The 17275-nt window shown below is 38.3% G+C and overlaps 1 protein-coding gene across 7 annotated transcripts in view; it reads right to left on the bottom strand.

The window, feature by feature from the left end:
- Positions 1-17275, bottom strand: part of cnksr2b (connector enhancer of kinase suppressor of Ras 2b) — a 55543-nt gene that overhangs the window by 15673 nt on the left and 22595 nt on the right. For 2 of the 7 annotated variants that reach the window (XM_053479287.1, XM_053479288.1), the window contains exons 4-19: positions 15395-15500; positions 14340-14381; positions 12481-12600; positions 11485-11544; positions 8834-8902; positions 8485-8631; positions 6980-7113; positions 6315-6505; positions 4915-5004; positions 4130-4335; positions 2872-2920; positions 2577-2752; positions 2259-2332; positions 2101-2172; positions 1582-1649; positions 270-361 (exon numbers count right to left, since the gene is read on the bottom strand). In XM_053479287.1, the coding sequence (XP_053335262.1) occupies positions 270-361; positions 1582-1649; positions 2101-2172; positions 2259-2332; positions 2577-2752; positions 2872-2920; positions 4130-4335; positions 4915-5004; positions 6315-6505; positions 6980-7113; positions 8485-8631; positions 8834-8902; positions 11485-11544; positions 12481-12600; positions 14340-14381; positions 15395-15500 (1696 nt within the window). The remainder of the gene's footprint in view (positions 1-269; positions 362-1581; positions 1650-2100; positions 2173-2258; positions 2333-2576; positions 2753-2871; positions 2921-4129; positions 4336-4914; positions 5005-6314; positions 6506-6979; positions 7114-8484; positions 8632-8833; positions 8903-11484; positions 11545-12480; positions 12601-14339; positions 14382-15394; positions 15501-17275) is intronic. The other 5 variants (XM_053479289.1, XM_053479294.1, XM_053479290.1 and 2 more) reach the window with 4 other exon arrangements.

The raw sequence follows: 17275 nt of genomic DNA, 5'->3' as shown, positions 1-17275 counted from the left end.
TCCTCTGCTCCCCTCTCCATTTCATCTTCCCTTCCCATCTGTTCACTTATATCCCTGGTACCTCCAGGTCTAAAACCCTTATCTTTACCAGCTCTTCAATGCAGATAATAAAATTAAAATGACTGTCATTTATAATAATAATAATAATAATAATAATAATAATAATAATAATAATGTGTGCTCTTATTATAAGTGTCCTTTCCTTTTAACATTAGAGAAAAAAAATCTGGCCTCTGGTATTCCTCACAGAGGAAGGTTGTGTGACATACTAAGGCAGGGTAGGTGTCGTATGGTGGTGGAGGGCTGTTCTGTTTAGAAGACAGGTTCTCGACGTCTTCATGGTCACTCTCACTCCAGTAGTCTGAGAAAGGACGAGAGACAGAAGAAAAAAACATTTTAGCCTCCATTCACTTAAACAGTCCATTACTTCAACACTGCAGAGGTAGGTAGGACCTCATGTACCCGGTTTCTAATGATACTTTATATACTGGGTAATACTTTCTTTTCACTAACACAAATGAAAGCTTGTGACAGCTTGCTTAATTGAAAGAACAAGCATGTAACAAAATAGACTATAGGTTAAAAATTTTAATATTACTAAATACACAAATAAAATAGAATATAGTCATTGTTCCTGCCAGCAGGATTTTCTGCTTAATGGTTGTATTTTATTGTTGCTTTTGCTGAAACACGTTTTTTTGATGTTAAGAGTATTTGGCATGTGATTTCCCAAATAGTTAGCCTTGTTACATCAGGAGCGCCTACGGGATATAAACCAGATATATCTGTTTAATTATTGAGTGCTCCAAAACTAAGATACGGAGATAGCTCAAATTTTATATGCAGGTAGACGCAAAATAATTTATCATTTAAAACGTGATATGCATTTTTTTTTTTAAATCATTGTTAGCTGCTTTGTATAAAAGCTGTTTTTAAAACTGAGACTATTGATGGCAGTGTCTACACCACAAGGAGACTTGTAAGGTTTTGTAATATGATGTGAACTACCCCATGCCCATGAAACAACCCCATCAATGTGCTTTCTAATTCATTATATCCTAACACATCCTATACATGTTCAGACAGCTTGTGGAATTTAACCGGAAAATGCAATGTATTTCCTCTCACATCTCTATCTCCCCATCTTTCTATGATTTATATCTTAAAGACTTTTTATGTACCTGTCCAAATAGCTTAAATATGCTTTTTTTGCTGATAATAAACAGAGATCTTCAGACACCTCATGCATGGTATGTATGTTTGTTCCCCTCTCCCAGTTCGGAACATAGTCCAGTAAGTGCATCAAGCAATAATTTTCCTTTTTTAATTCATCCCGAAATATAACAGTTTGGTCACTTATCTTAAACCTAATAAGACCTGAACAAACAATCTATAAACTTAGCTATTATTCAGGTCTTTAGTTTAAATTATATTGAATATATATAATATAACAAAAATGTGCAAAAGGAAATATAAAAACTAAAAATACTCAAATTTATGTGAATTTCTACACCGTTTATTTGAGACCACATAGATCAGAGAAACTGATATGATCAGTGAAGTGTGAAGGCATCCTCTCACCATGATCCTGCCGAATCCTCTCCTGCTCCGAGTGAGCTGCTGCTGCCATGTTTAATCGACTCAGCCATCTGTGTATCGACAGAAAGAAAAACAGCAGTCACATACAAAGCTGCTAAATGCTACCAAACTGTCACATTATGGAACCACTGATGGGCAGTTATATTGAGTGGGATTTATATTATACAAGTAGGTACACACACACACACACACACATAAACACACACAAAACCATTTTTCTCCCAAAACAAAAAAATACAAAACAGCTGTTAAATAAGTAAGGCATAAGGAATGAGGACAAACCAGTTTTTAGATAAAAACCCCAATAAAACGCACTAATGTTCTCTTTAAAACATAATTATGCGATGTGACTTGGTGGTTAATTTAGGTGATTTTGGCCGTTACCAATTAGATTAGATCCAGAATGTTGCAATCAAGTAAAGTCAATTCTATTTCTATTAACCTAAACAAAACAATATTCAATTCAATTCAATAAATGAAACAGTTCCAGTAATTTCCTACCTGTTCATGTCATCCACATTATCTGCTGCAAAGTAGAAACTCTTGATCTTAGGATGACATGCCTTAAAAGCGCTTTAATACCAAAGAAAAACAAGTCAGCACATTGCGGGATATGCCAGTATTAATAATGACTTATGACATGTTCAAAATATACGTACAACTTCTTACGGCATTCGTTTGCTTGGTCAATTTTGAAATCAGGAAGACTGACGAAGCCTTCAGCCTTCTCATCCTGCAAAAAACAAACAAACACAGAGACTTCTTCGCTGAGATCCCAGTACATGTTCATATCAGTCAAAGGAGTGTGTGGACAGGCATGTCTTTGAGTTCATATGTAAAAATGAATGCAGCTGTTACTGGGTGTGTTTCCAAGTGTGTCATGGCGAACACACAGAAGTTCTCATGTTTAAAAGAAGCATCCTAATTAGCATCAAAGATAGTAAAACGTTTATTTTCTTCTCAAATACAGTACTCACCTCCTCATTGATGTACCAATATAGGCAGGTGTCTTTCAGCACCACCCAGTATTTCTTCCATTTTTGAGAAAAGTAACTCTTGGCATCCTTCTTTTTCCAAAGCCAGCCTGCGCAATCTCCCTGTCCCAGGTCTTTACAGGAAATCCTGCGCTTACTGATGGAAGATAGTGAACCAGCTACAAAAATACAGAAGGAGGGAAAAAAAAAACATTTGTAGGGATAAAAGTGTTTGCTAAATAAGTACAACAAGCTTGTACTTTAAACAGTGAAAAGAAGGTAAGATTTAGTGTCACACCTCTCAACTTCTTCTTCGATTTCGACAGCACTGAGGACTGATCAAATGTCTGTATAAAAAGATAATGATGTAGATACTCAAAAAAATATATATGTTTAAAACAACAATTGGTGAAAAATCTGATTATGATGATTTCATTAAAAAAAATTTAATGTTACATTTAAATTGTTACATTATTTTTAATTCCACAAATAGTATTTGTTTATAATGCAACTACAGTATATCATCCATACTGTATAACAGCCAATGGCTTGCCAGTAACACTACAGCACAGCAATATTATAATTTATTTATTTATTTATTTTAAAAATAATAAATAGTACAGAAGAACATACTGTAATCTGGTTTAAGGAAGATATACACTATCTGGCCAAAAAAAGTCACCATCTTAGAAAGTTTAATTTTTAGCACTGCATCAAGCAAAGAAAACACCAAAGAAGATTTAAATTTTATAACTGACCTACGAGTCCTTCAAGAACCTGGAAAAATAGTGCCGAACAGTCAACTTAGTGGAAGAAGTGTGTATAATAATAAAACCATGAATACAGTATACCAGAATACAACATACAGTAAGCACGTGATAAAGTAAAAAATAAAAATCAACAATAAAATCCATAGCTATGGTTTAATAGTAAAATTAAGAGGATTTCCATACAGACACAACGTGATGAGAACTGACAGGATTGGGACTAAACAGCTGTGTGGATATAAGAAAACACTTTTTAGTGAAACTAACCAAAAAACAGTCTTGGCTAGGGTGCATAAAGATTGGACTTGTTATGAGTGTTATGACCTGGGGTTGCTTCTGTTGGTCAGATCTAGACTTAGCAACTTTATGTGGTAATTAAATGAGAATGCACTGAATGACCAGGTTATACCATCAATGGAGTTTTTCTTCCCTGATGGCACAATCATATTCCAGGACTCAAACTGTGAAAGAGGGGTTCTGGGAGCATGAGGAATCATTTACACACATGAACTGGCTACCATATAGTGTGTGCTCTAATCAAAGCTAAAGGTGATTCAATGGGTTCTTAGAGTGTGTGACTTTTTTGGGTCAGGCAGTTTACCTTCAACTCGATCAGAAAGTTATTCACAATATCCGACTTGTTAAATAGATTAGTATATAATTTTTGCAACATAAAATCTATGTCTTGAAGGCTAAACTCCAAACATGGATGACTACATTTGATAGTACTGTACAGTAGGAGTTTTAAAGTTTTCTACAGCTTCAGGCGCCGCTTCAGGTGTCACTCACGTGATAGATGGAGGAGGTATCTGAGGTGGGTGTGGATACTGACTCCTGTCTCAGCATTTCCATCTGAAGGGCTGGAACCAAGGCATAATGGGCAGGGCTTCCCCCTTTGTCATTCTTCCTCCTGCTCCGCCTGCTGCTGCTTCGTCCTATGGCGTACTCCTCAGCACCCGGCTTATCCTCACCAACGTAACGGAGCATGGAGTTCTCTGTGTTGTTCACAGTGATGTGACAATTAATTATCATGAATTAGTGCAATGTGCAGAAACACCACTGCCATGGCCGCTCCAATTAATCTGCATGCCTCATCAGATAGCCACGGATGATTGATACAAGTGGTCATTGTGTACTGGTGACAAAAAATGATGACATACTTCAGGCTTATGAATGCGGATGCATACATTCTGCAACTGTGACTAAATAGACTGAATACTCTCTGCACTTAATCACTTTGCCATTGAGCCTTTTCCTGGCCAATCAGGCCTAAGCATCTTGCCAAGAGTTTCCATGGCAATGGGGTAGCACAAAATTCAGAATTCTTCAGACAAAGAGCATTACACACATGCAGAGCAACGCGAGGCACACTGAGGAAAAACGGGAGAGGGCAGGGAGGGAGGATCGACACAGAGCAAAAACCACAAATTACAAAGCACGATGAGAAGAAGTATGAGGGTCGGAGTTTCAGAGAACTGGACGGAAATCCGAATCATTATTTCTATGTTCAACTTAAAAAAAAAAACATTCGCTGCCCTCCTACTGCTTCTGTCTCTCCCTCCTCCCTCACCCACCTCTCCTGAGCTCTTTCTTCATCTTGGCTGGGTCTTCATAGTCGCCCACCCAGTTATACTCCACCGGCATAGAGATGGGCCTCAGTTTGCCTGGCTCACACATACCGTGAAGTGCATCAGAATCACACAACGCTAAACAGCACACACTGCACCGCACACAGCACACAACAGCACCTATTTACCTGCTGAAGAGTAAAACTATGAAAGGAATGGATATTTTCTGGAAAACTGTGGCCTAAAAATATTCGGTTCGGGTCAGTATAAATGCCAAAAACAGATATAATCAAATTTTCCAAATTCAAGACGAATTTATATGTGGTTTCAAATCCAATTAAATCCAAATTCCAGATGTGCAACTCAAAGATCTTTAGGTTGTTCAGTATGCTGTGTTCTTTCACAATTTCAGAATTTTGTAACAGAACAAAACAGGAACAAAAACAGCATGAAAAACAGGAATGATTTCCCCAAAAGCGCTGGAACACAAAGCCCACAGCTAAATGGGAGTCGCAAGCATCACTCCGAAACACTCCCTCCCAATTAAGGCATGTTTGTTTGTTTTTCTTGCCCCATTTACTTCCATTTTAGTGATAAGCAATGCAATGTAATGAGCAAATGGGAGTAATTAATTACTCGAAATTTGATTACAAATTAAATTAAAGGACTAAGTTAGAATCATTTGCTGGGTCTGAATTACAGCACAATGGCTTACTTTGGCTTTATTTGTCGTACGGTGTGCCTTCAAATGGCTCAATAAAACGTGTGTGTGTGTGTTTGCGTGTGTGTGTGTTTAAAGGGTGCGTAGGTTTAAAAACAAATTCTTTAATTTCTTCTGATCAGAAACATGTTGATAGAAAAAAAAATTTATTAACATAATAAATAAATCAGCCAAGCACAGAAAATGAGGATGATTAAATAATTCTATAAATAACTTGTGTTTCAGTCGAAGAATTCAGATTGCATCACATTTCTGCAAAGCTATAACACTGTCCTTTGGCTCAGTTTAGAAGCTCGCACCGAGAAAAATAAATAAAACCTAAAATACACGCAGGCTTTGCCTTACGTCCAGCATTTGGATCGATTGAGGCTCAAATCACAGTCCACTCAAAGTGAAATGCTAGAGTTCACTTGGATCCGTACAGAGAACACATCACTCAGACTATCTTGGACTAATTATTTCACTCCACGCGCCAATACGTTCGTAAGTATCCTCACCTGCCAAAAAAAAAAAAAAAACATACCTAATGGCAATAAGGCTTCAAATCAAAAGAAGTAAATGCAGCATGTGTAAAGGCCTCCTCAGAACAGGTGCTTCAGTCAGTTTGGTTAAAAAGGCTGGTTTGTGGTATCAAACCAAATCCATATAAACCTAAATTAAGGTAAGAAAAGAGCAAAGCATGTACCATATGTCATAGTACCATCCCTGCGCACAGGAGGAGGCCCACGATTTGCGTCATACTCGTAACAGTAGAGAACTGCGTCCTCATCCATCATTGGAAATCGCCGCCGGCACTCCTGGTCTAGAAAAGAGTTCGGCGACTCGGAGCGCTTAGCAACCTCATGCTGGGAAGTGTCACTGACTTTGCTGCCCTCTCTGCAAGAAAAAATAAAGTGTTTAGAGGTTCTCTTTCCTAAGGGTATAATTTGGACAGTCTGTATAATGTGAGCCTAGTGTATGTGCTGCACTGTGCTTATGGTTCGTCTGGTGGAGCAGATATACAGTAGACTGTACACTACAAATAAACTATTATTTGCCTTGGAACTGTTTTAATGTACAGTAATTATGGAAATAAAAATGTAGAGGGAAATCAAAGGAACTAGAGTTTAAGATGGGCAAAAATAAAAAAAGTATCAAGATAATGCAGTGCTATTACAGATACATCGTCATTAAAGTGTCCTCAGATGCATGGATCCCCAACCACTATCACTATTTCCACCTGTTATCTTAGTTAATACCATCTGTGAATGTCCCTCCATGAATATCCTTCCCTTTGCTGGAATAAATATACAGTATGTGTGTGTAAGTGTTTGTAAGAGAAAGAGAGAGAGAGAGAGAGAGAGAGAGTACCTGGGTACATACGGCTCATCTGGTGGCGGGGGAAAGTAGAGATCTTGGAGGGCACAGCTGTCTCGTTTGGACGGTGTGCTCAGGGTGCTGGTGGGTGTGGCTCCACTACTGCTCGGGCTCGAGGGGAAGATAGGCTGAAAGAAGTATGATTATCTTGAATATGCCTTATATTTTCAACGTTTGTATTCATTTCATATAAATGCAAATTACATTAGATTTTTTTTTTGTTTAATCCTTTTTTGCTTTTGAATCTTTTTTTTAAAAAATAAAACATCATTAATAGTGCAAAAGTTTGGACACAATCCTCGAACAATATTGGAGATTTATAAACAAGCAAAAACATACTGTATATGGCATTATGTGATTTGATTCAATTTAATTCAATTTAATATTATTTGTATAGCGCTTTTAACAATGGTCATTGTGGTAAAGCAGCTTTACAGAATCAAAAGAAAAGTATGGAAATGTGCATGAAATGTGAACTAAAAGAACAACATAATATGTAAACAACAACAACAACAGTCAGTAGTTATTTTAAAACACAAGGTTAGTGTGGCAGCACAGTGACATAGTGGTTAGCACTGTCGCCTTGCACCTCCACCAACCCTTGGTGGGTTTCCTCTGGGTACTCCGGTTTGCTCCAACGGTCCACGGATTAGGTTATTTGGCATTGCCAAATTGCCTGCAGTGTGTGAATGAGCATGTGAGTGTGTATGTGTGCCCTGCAATGGATTGGCACTCCATCCACGGTGTACCCCGCCTCATGCCCTAAGTTTCCATTGATAAGCCCCAGGCACCACATGACCCTGTACAGGATAAAACCTTATAGACCATAATTGGCTGAAGGAGGTCAGCTGTTCTGGAATAGTTCAGTATTGTTATGTACATCAAGCACTATGATGAAACTGGCGCCATAAAGTCCAGATCAGGGAAAAAAGAGTAAAACTTGCCTCTAATGCAGAAGAGAAGTTCATTTAGAGTTACCAGCCTCGGAAATCAGCACCTCAGATTGGAGCCGCTATGAACGTTTTTTTAGAAAAATATACGTTTCATTGTCTTATTTATGTTTAACATTCGCTCTGATGACAGTGACATTTAATCTCCTTTTCCTCAGTATTTTACAGTCGATTTAATGTAATTTAAAAAAGAAAATATAAAAGAAATTGTAATCAATACTGTGCACCCAACCTGTGAGAAGAGGCCATAAATTACTTGAAGTATGTCTGCTACACAAACGTGTATTTATTTATTTGTTTATTTGGTTCGTAATATGTCTGATTTTTCACTTGTTTAAAGAACCACAAAAGAGAATGTGTGCATAATACAGGGAAGACATGCAGGAATAACACAATCTGACTAAAGGAAATAACGTACAGGCAGGAGGAAAAGAAGGAACATCAAATTTGCCACGCGCTCCAGTTGGCTAGCGCCCTCAGGGTGGATCATCAATTTGTACATGCCACTTAAACATCACTCCCATCCACGCACACAGAACCCAAAAGTACCTGCAGGGCCAGGGGCTTCCATCTCATGTTCTTCAGTAAGGCAGGCGTAGAAGTAAGAGTGCTTTGAGGACGTTTCTTCAGTGTTAAGGAAACTCCAGCAGGGTCACTACGTAAAGAGTTGACTAAGTTCTTTAACTGCCAGCCCACCTAAACAACCACAAAAATACACACCGTTTCAAACCTAAGTACCCCAATATTCGGGTTGCAAAGTTATTGCGATACATCTGATACAACGTTTCTAAGCGTGTTACAGTATTGCCAATGTTATTGTATTGCCAATAAACGCCTAGAGCGAAACACATAGAAAGGATGCTGAACTTAAAATGTGAAAAATAAACACAACACATACCACTGTCTGATGATTGACTTGAATAACTTCATCGCCAGCATGGATTTTCTTACAGCGGTCAGCTGGAGACTGAGACAGATATCGAGACAGGATAAGAAAAAGGAAATACATAGAGCGAATGGGTGTTATATGAAAAAAATAAACTATTCATGGTACTGTATATACATTATCATGATTCAAAATCATCTCCAAGAAGTCATACTGGTTGTGCACAATACTGTATAGTGTTTTAATGTCTTGATGTGATTTCTTCAATTTCCAAAATTGCACTTATGTTTCACTCAATTTGTTCTGCCTATAATTTATTCGCAGCTTAATAATATGCCAGGAGAGGCTAAAGATCCCTAAATGTATCCAGAACACATCCCCTTGCCAAAGTACATTTTAATTAAAGAATGTCTATTTATAACAAAGATTAATTACGCCCACCTAAACAACACTATTTGTGGCTGTCTTGTCCGTTAGCGCCATGAATTTTGAAACGTTTCTATAGAAATGCATTTGTTCATAAGCAAACATGAGCAAAATAACACCACTTGTCTGAGCAAAATGCAAAATGCGACTTCAGAAAGAGAAACTGCATGCACAAACACATACGACAGAAAGCAATGTATAATATTTCTTCCAGTGCTACTTAATGTTGTGAAAATTTTCAATCTTCTAAGATTTTCTTGATATTTTCCTGCAGTATTGTGGAGTTTATATTAGGTGTTCACCACATATTCACATCTCTGAGGCTGAACAGCATTTCAACAGAGCCGAGAGAAAGGGTTTTTATGCACAATTAACTTACTCAAATGGACATTTACTGTCAGTCTACCCTTTTATTTTAGGTCCATATTGTATTTTGAAAATATGCAATCTGAGATATGCAGCCATCCTGCTCGCAGAAAGTGCCCAAGATCTGGAAGGACTGATCCCCAGAGTAAATGAGAAAAGTGAACGGATAAGCCTATGTTTGATTGGCATAAAAATGAAGAGTGACGATTGTGATTGACGATTGTGAAATCCACATTGTGATTGACTGTGAGGAGATCGAATCAGTCCAAGATTACATCTTCCTTGGATTACAGGATTGATTGTGACTGCACACCCGAAATCAAGCGGAGAATTGCACTGGGTCGTAGCGCGATGGTACACATGACTAAGATATGAATAAGCAAAGACATCAGCCTCACCACGAAGCGCAGGCAGACCTCATGTTTTCCACCATCACATATGGTTGCAAGAGCTGGACAGTGAAAATTGTTGCCAGAAGACAGATTAATGTGTTTGAACTGATGTCATTGAAGGCTGCTGTGAGTTACCTGGACGGCGAGGAGATCCAACATGGAAATCATAAATTAAAACAGATACGTTGCTCGAAGCTAAGATCACCAGACAACAGTTAACTCTATCATGCTAAGAAAGATGTGTGGAACACACAGAAGAAAGCTGCCCAAAATCACACTGGCTTGATACCGACGAACACTGGCATTAGAATGAGAGACCTCGAGGAAGTGGTCCAGGCATGGGAGATGCAGGTGGATAAAGTAGCCAAAAGTCGGACTCTAATGAACAAACAGTCATTGTATTTGGACAGTTTTTCAGAAAGCTTCATTGCTGTAGCCCATAAGAACCAAATACAGGTGTCACAAACCCTTTAAATGTTCTGGGAAGTTATTTATTCTGCTTTATCCTTCACTTTATCACATGTCCCTAAGTGACAACAAATTAACATCCTGGTGCAGTCTTGTGACAATCTGTGAATTTGTGTACCCATGACATAATTATTTTAAAAAGCTTGTTTTTGTTAAGTAAGTTTCATCCTACTGAACAACGGAAATGATTTAATAAAAAGTCATATTTTATATTTATTTCTATTATTCTGTCCTCACTGCATTTCTTGAACAAATTGATATAAAAAGAAACAAATATCGCTGTGACTTATGTCACATTGGGCCTTTAACCCTTAAAAATTGTCAGGTAAATGTGATCCCAATCCGATCAAGTACTTATGAGATGCACTGGATAAACAATCCTGACCCACAGAGGCACCACCACATTCAGTAATCCACAGCACCCAAAGCATCCGTTGCCAACGTCTGAATGCCAAACACAACAGCACATCCCCAGAGACCCTTGCAGAGCTGCTCTGGTGGCACAAAGGGAACCTAGACAATATTGGGCATAATACTATGCATTCCAATGTCATGGGTGCTCAGTGTATACTTGAGTTTTAAACTGAGTTCACTGTTCCTGAATTACGAGAAGCGTTCTATTAAGAAGTATTAGCGCGAGCAAACATTTCATCTACATATTGTTTCTGCCCTCTACTTTGCATGCCATTTAAACAATTCTTTCATCTAAATGATTTGTAACATACCTATTAACAGTGCATGTAACATACAGTATGGCATCGTTGTAGTTTGAACAGAGGGTGTGGTTGTTTGTGAACAGGGAAGGCATGTCATTGTTTTGTGTTTTTATTTGCACCCGTGATTCACCATGTAGTCAGAAGAAACATCAAAATGACAAACTGCTCCTTTAAATCTTTTTAAGGCACAGCACAGATTAGTCACAACATGAGCGCAATTTTATTATTTCAGGTTGACATGGCCAACCTGTCTGGCAGGATAGTAATTACCAAATTATTAAAAATGGCCTCTTACCCCCTCTGTGGTCCCTGTGATGACATGCAGGCCATCATATGTCGACTTGATGTACATGCCCTAGGGGAAGGGTACAAACACTTTACAGCTGATGCTTGAAACACTAATCACATCTACACATGCACGCTTTAATAGACTTTGACACACAAGCTTCAGACTAGAGAGAGGGAAAAGAAAAAACACTTTGTACGTGTGTGTGTGTGTGAAATAAGGTTTATTTTTATCTGCCTTTGCTCTGCCTTATTTGGCATGGACAGAATCCACTGCAGCATGCACCCCTGTGTTTGTGTACATGTTGGTATATATGTGCATGTGTGGGTGACAGCATTACTGCTCAGACCTCCCCACAGCCACTATAGGCAAGATACATCCAAGCCCTCTGAGCAGGAGTTAGAGCTATTTATTTGCAATACAATATAAATGAATTCTATCAAAAGTTTTAGGTCTCTTAATGTACAACACTGGAGTTACGGACTCAGAGGGACTAATGGGTACTAAGGCCATGCGTTTTTACTAATACTGACATACAGAGAGGCTACAGTTACTGCACCAAAACTGAAGGACACATGCCATCTTCATTGGAATTATTGGCTATGCATTCTTTACTGGGAATGACAGGTATAAATGTCACACTTCTTCCTGTGACTTACAGTCACATAGTTCACACCTTCTTAACTGGAACTGTACTATAAGGCATTAACAAGGAGAAATGCACAGTAATATTTTTTACTCATACACTCACTCACTCATTCTCTATACCATATATTTATCCTGTACAGGTGACTCTGGGCACAAGGATGGAGTGAAAATGTATTGCAGAGTATCTCACTCACACTATGAGGAATTCGTCTTTGGACTGAGGGAGGAAACTGAAGTACCCAGAGGAAACCCACCAAGCATGAGGAGAATATGCAAACTCCATGCCACACAATGTGGGAATCGAAATTCATAATAGATGAGAAAAATGCAGAGTACAGAGAATGTCCTGACACCCACCAGCCCCTCCGTTGATTTGATGTTGTCCAGTTGCACCACCTCCAGGTGAGCAGCCTGGGACACCATAGGGTCTGAGGAGAGTGTGATAATGTGGTCACACACATCAGACAGCATCTTACACTTAAGAGAGACAAAAGAGACAGAAAGAGGGATTGAGGATGAGGGTAAGGCAGTGAAAGCGCTTCATACAGTCTTACAGCTTATAGTTGATTTTTGGGCAAAAATCAAGTCCACATTGCTGTTGTTTTCTGAAATTTCGCCAAGTTTATGCCTAAAATATTCTCCAACTGAAATTACCAATGATGTTCGTACAGTGTACCTGGTTCAGTGGTTTTATTGTTTCTTAGTTTTTACCCCCAATTAGAGTTTTTTACACTGCTTAAACATGTACAGTACAAATACAGAAAATGTTTATTTAATTTAAAAATTATACATTTTAAACTTAATAATAAGCATTAAGAAAATGCAACTAAAACAACACATATTAAATATCAGAATTGTAATCCTAAAATTTTTAAGTATGTAAAATTTTAATGATAATATACACATAATATTTTATTTATCTGTATACCACTTTTAATAGTAACATTGTCACAAAGCAGCTTTACGTACATGTGCATCTTGAAATAATTTCATAACGAGAAAAACTTATATACTGATATATTTTAGACTTTTTAAACATAAAAAGAATCCAAAAATTTAGTATGATAAAATGTGAAAATATATCGTAACATCAATTGAAAAAGCAATTAGAAAGATACAATACAGAAATTCTATATATAGTGGCTCTTGATGCACAGACTGTAGCCTCACTCCTTATAAAGCTCATCCAAGGTCTTTAATCAGATTTGCTTGACCTTCTTCTTTAAGCTGTGGTCAACTTAGTTGCTTTTACACCTTTTCCTACTACACTTTTAATCTTCCAGACAAGTTTTCAAGCATATGCACCTTCTGTGGCTTACCTTCATTGTGAAGGATGTTGACCTAAAGGACAACTGTCAAGTAAGCAATCTTCTTCATGCGTGTACTGAACTAGACTGAGAGATTGATTGCATTAATATTAAACTGTATAAATAGTAATTTTCCTAAAGTTAAAAGGAAATATTCTAATATTTTGAGATATTGCATTTTGGATTACCTGCAAGCCGAATAATGCTCGAAATAAAAGATAAAAAAAAGGTTAAAACATTTCACTTTATATGTAATAAATCTAGAATATATGAGAGTTTAACTTGTTGCATTTAATTATATACTGTAAGAAAATGAACTTTTTCACGATATTAACATTTTTCGAGATGCACTGTACTGTATATAAAATAAATATCAGATCAGTTAATAAAGGGTTCAGCTAATGAACCAAGCAGTTTAGCTCTTTCTCTCCCTCTGCCATGATCAAGAGCCCCTGCTGTGCTGCAATATGCTGAGCTTTAGACTGCATGGTCATTGTGACGCCCCTCAACACCATCTGTGCTGAGGATAAAAGATTCTGTGTGATCGCAGCATCGTCATGAGACAGACTGCCTCTGCCTGCATTACATCATTACACCCCTTCACAGGATACCAGGACGGACCCGTCCTCATACCATCCCCTATTCATCCATCTCCCTCAGATATCTTAAATTTGTCTGTCCATCTCTTTTTATGAATGCGCACTACTAAAACAAAACAAAACAAAAAAAACATGCCGTGGCAGCTTAAGATTTCTCCCGGTTGCTCTCAGAAGGCACGTGGTTCTGTCATGTATTTATAGCAGGAGGGCAGTGGTGTCCTGACCAGCACTGCAGTGTCGCACAGATGAGCTATAGTGCTCTTAAATCACATGCACACACAGACAGACATACATAGACCTTTTCTCTTACCACGTGCAGTATTTTATTCTCTGTTTCATACACTGTGTTGTCCTGAAAAAAAGAAGGAAAGAATAAAACATAAAAATGTACTTAATAACTTATAAAACTGACATTTTCAAAACATGAATGGGGGAGAGATTGATGTTTTCTGTTTTTGCACTGGTTCATTTAGCTAGCCATGGAAGTCTATATCAAAGATGTGTTGATGTGCAAAATCTTCCCGCGGAGTTTAAATGCCTCTGTAAACCAGACTAGAACTGTCTGTGGTCCTGTAGCCAGTAGGAAATGCTAATTATTTAGTAGTTCTGGTGCTGGTCCTGTAGCCAAATCACCTTTGAGGTGCAGGCGATGCTTGAGTTCCCTCTCCCACTCAGACAGAGGAGTGTGGTGTGAGTGAGTCAGCCCTCCCACACTATGCCTGGTCTTATTCCTCTCTGTCTCCTTTGCTTATTTCCTCCTTCTCTCACCTCACCCTCTCCCTTCCTTGCACCACCACTCTGAGCTGTCGGCTCTGTACAGCCGCTCTCAAGCGTGTGGGTGGTGGCGACTGCTTTCTAAGAGGAACTCCGCTGTCCAGTTTAGAACGTTTTCATGACTAACAGCTGACAGATTTGAAGTGTTGCTTAGCCATAGCCTTGCAGTAATTAGGACTATTATATAACGTATATTTACACAACATGCATGTCAATCAACTTTAAAAATACCCAAAAACATCTATCTCATGCGCACACCAACACGTACGCGCGCACACACACACACACACATCCCATAATGGCCTAATTCTAAAATGCAAAGTTCTGGGACATCAGTTTCTCCTTCCTCCCACAGGATCCGAGCTGTCATCATGCCCCACGCTGCAGATACACTATTTCAGTCCAGAGCACAGAGCTGTAAGTGAGAAAGAACATCTCTGTCCTCCTTCTCCAGAATCCTCTGGCCTGAAATAATCACCCCACTCCCAAACCTGTGCCCTTTAAAAATTTCTTAAAATACTTTGCCAAGTCAGTAAAAATAGCAGGTTGAGAAAAAAAAACGGAGAAAGCTGTAGGTCTGGTGTTTTGTACCTGTTGCACTATTGTGGTTAGTTCCAGACACAGCTGGATAACGTTGTTCCTGGTCAGGGAATAATCAGCCACTGCGGCAAAAGGAGACCTGAGGAAGACGTGACACCTGGAATTAACCAGACGATCATTCTTACCCACAGCCTAATTAAAAGGAAATCACACTCAAAGTGCCTGTCATGGTGCGTGCATGCTTGCAACTGCTTTAAATGCTTAAAGCCTTAAATGCATTGCTTATCTAACATTCACACAAACATAAAATAAAAAAACTCTCCATAACAGTGTGAAACCATTTTTTTTTGACAATAAACAAAGACAACATAAATAATGACATAGCATCAAACTAATGAATCAAAATTCTTAAGCAATCTCATAATAAGCGGCCAAGAGTTATACATTATACAGTAGTTGACATTATACAGTCATATATACAGTAACATACTCTACAGTCTAGCAGCTAACTATGAGCAGGTTTTGCCAATTTGGAGCAGGTTTTTCTCTTAGCTGTCAAATAGTGTGCACAGTGCGATGAGGTCATATCAGTAACCATGATTGCCATTTATCACTGACATTTGCCAAGGTTGGAATGGAGTAACTACAGTGGCCGGCACAGAGCCCTGACCACAACCCCTGTGAACACCTTTGGAACACTAACAAGCTTCGAAATCTATTAATAAGACTTCCCAGAAGAGTGAAGGTTATTATAACAATAAAAGGGAGGTTTTGAAATGATTGTCTTTATTCTATATGTGCATCGGAACAGAAGGTAATGAATCAAATATGAAATGTATCAAGTATGAATACTGTATGTTTCCAAAACAAATTTTTGAATGCTGCTTTTACAGTATTACCCCATCCTGTTTTGGATAAAAACTACATTGGAACAGCTTTTATACATTTATCACATTTTCTCTCCTGTCTTGTTTCATCTCAATTCACTATTAGAGTAGAACAAATGTACAGTACGATGGGTGTTCAAATCAAACTGGGAGTTTCTTTTGCATGAAGGCGTAAAAGCGATTAAATTTACAGATGACTTGGTGCATGGTGATAAAATTCTTAGCTACAGTAAAACATTTGAAAGATTCAAACATTTCAAAATTCATTCATCAGTGGATGACAATCCTGGCTGAGGAAGCTCGGAGCCCAATGCAGTTATTCCCATGAGCATTCAGTGAGTAGAATGCCTGATCCTTGATGAACAACTTGTGACAATCTTGTGAAAGAGATGCATCTATTTGTGGGACCTGTACACAGAATCATTCACTAACACCTCTTGATTGGACATTACAAGAACTCAGTTGGAAATTCTTGTCACATTCCCTGTACAGTCCTGACATTGCTCCAAGCCATTACAACATGTTTGATCGATTAAAGGAGTTCCTGGGAGGCCATCGTTTTAGGCGTGAAAAAGGCAGTCCAATCATGTCTCCAGCGTATTGAGAAAACTTGATAGTATCTAAGCATTAATGACAGGTTGGGATAAGTGCATTAGTGTAGCAGGGGATTATATAGAGAAATAAAGGTTCACAATAAGTGTTTTATAAGGTAACATGTTCTCTGTTTTCTGTTCTCTACATGGAAATGTGTGGAAATTATTGTCTATAGTTTTCACACATACTGTATAGGTGTCCTACAGATGCAATAAAGGAAGGCGAGGATAAAAACAGTATTATTTTAATGGCAAACAGCGAGTTAATTAGGAAAAAGAAAGAAGGACAAAGTAAAGGGCGAAAGAAACAGCGTGAGCAGTTTTCGTGGTCCACTGCACATTTTTATTGAGGACAGGTCAGTGGAAGAGAGCTCAGTATGTGGTGGCAATTATACAAATCATAGCCATTACAGTGAGTGTTATTTTGTCACTAGAAGGGCACATTTTCACCG

This window comes from Clarias gariepinus, chromosome 19 (assembly GCF_024256425.1).
Source record: "Clarias gariepinus isolate MV-2021 ecotype Netherlands chromosome 19, CGAR_prim_01v2, whole genome shotgun sequence".
NCBI lineage: Eukaryota > Metazoa > Chordata > Actinopteri > Siluriformes > Clariidae > Clarias > Clarias gariepinus.
The sequence above is the reverse complement of the archived record's forward strand: the minus strand, read 5'-3'. Positions and strand labels throughout refer to the sequence as shown.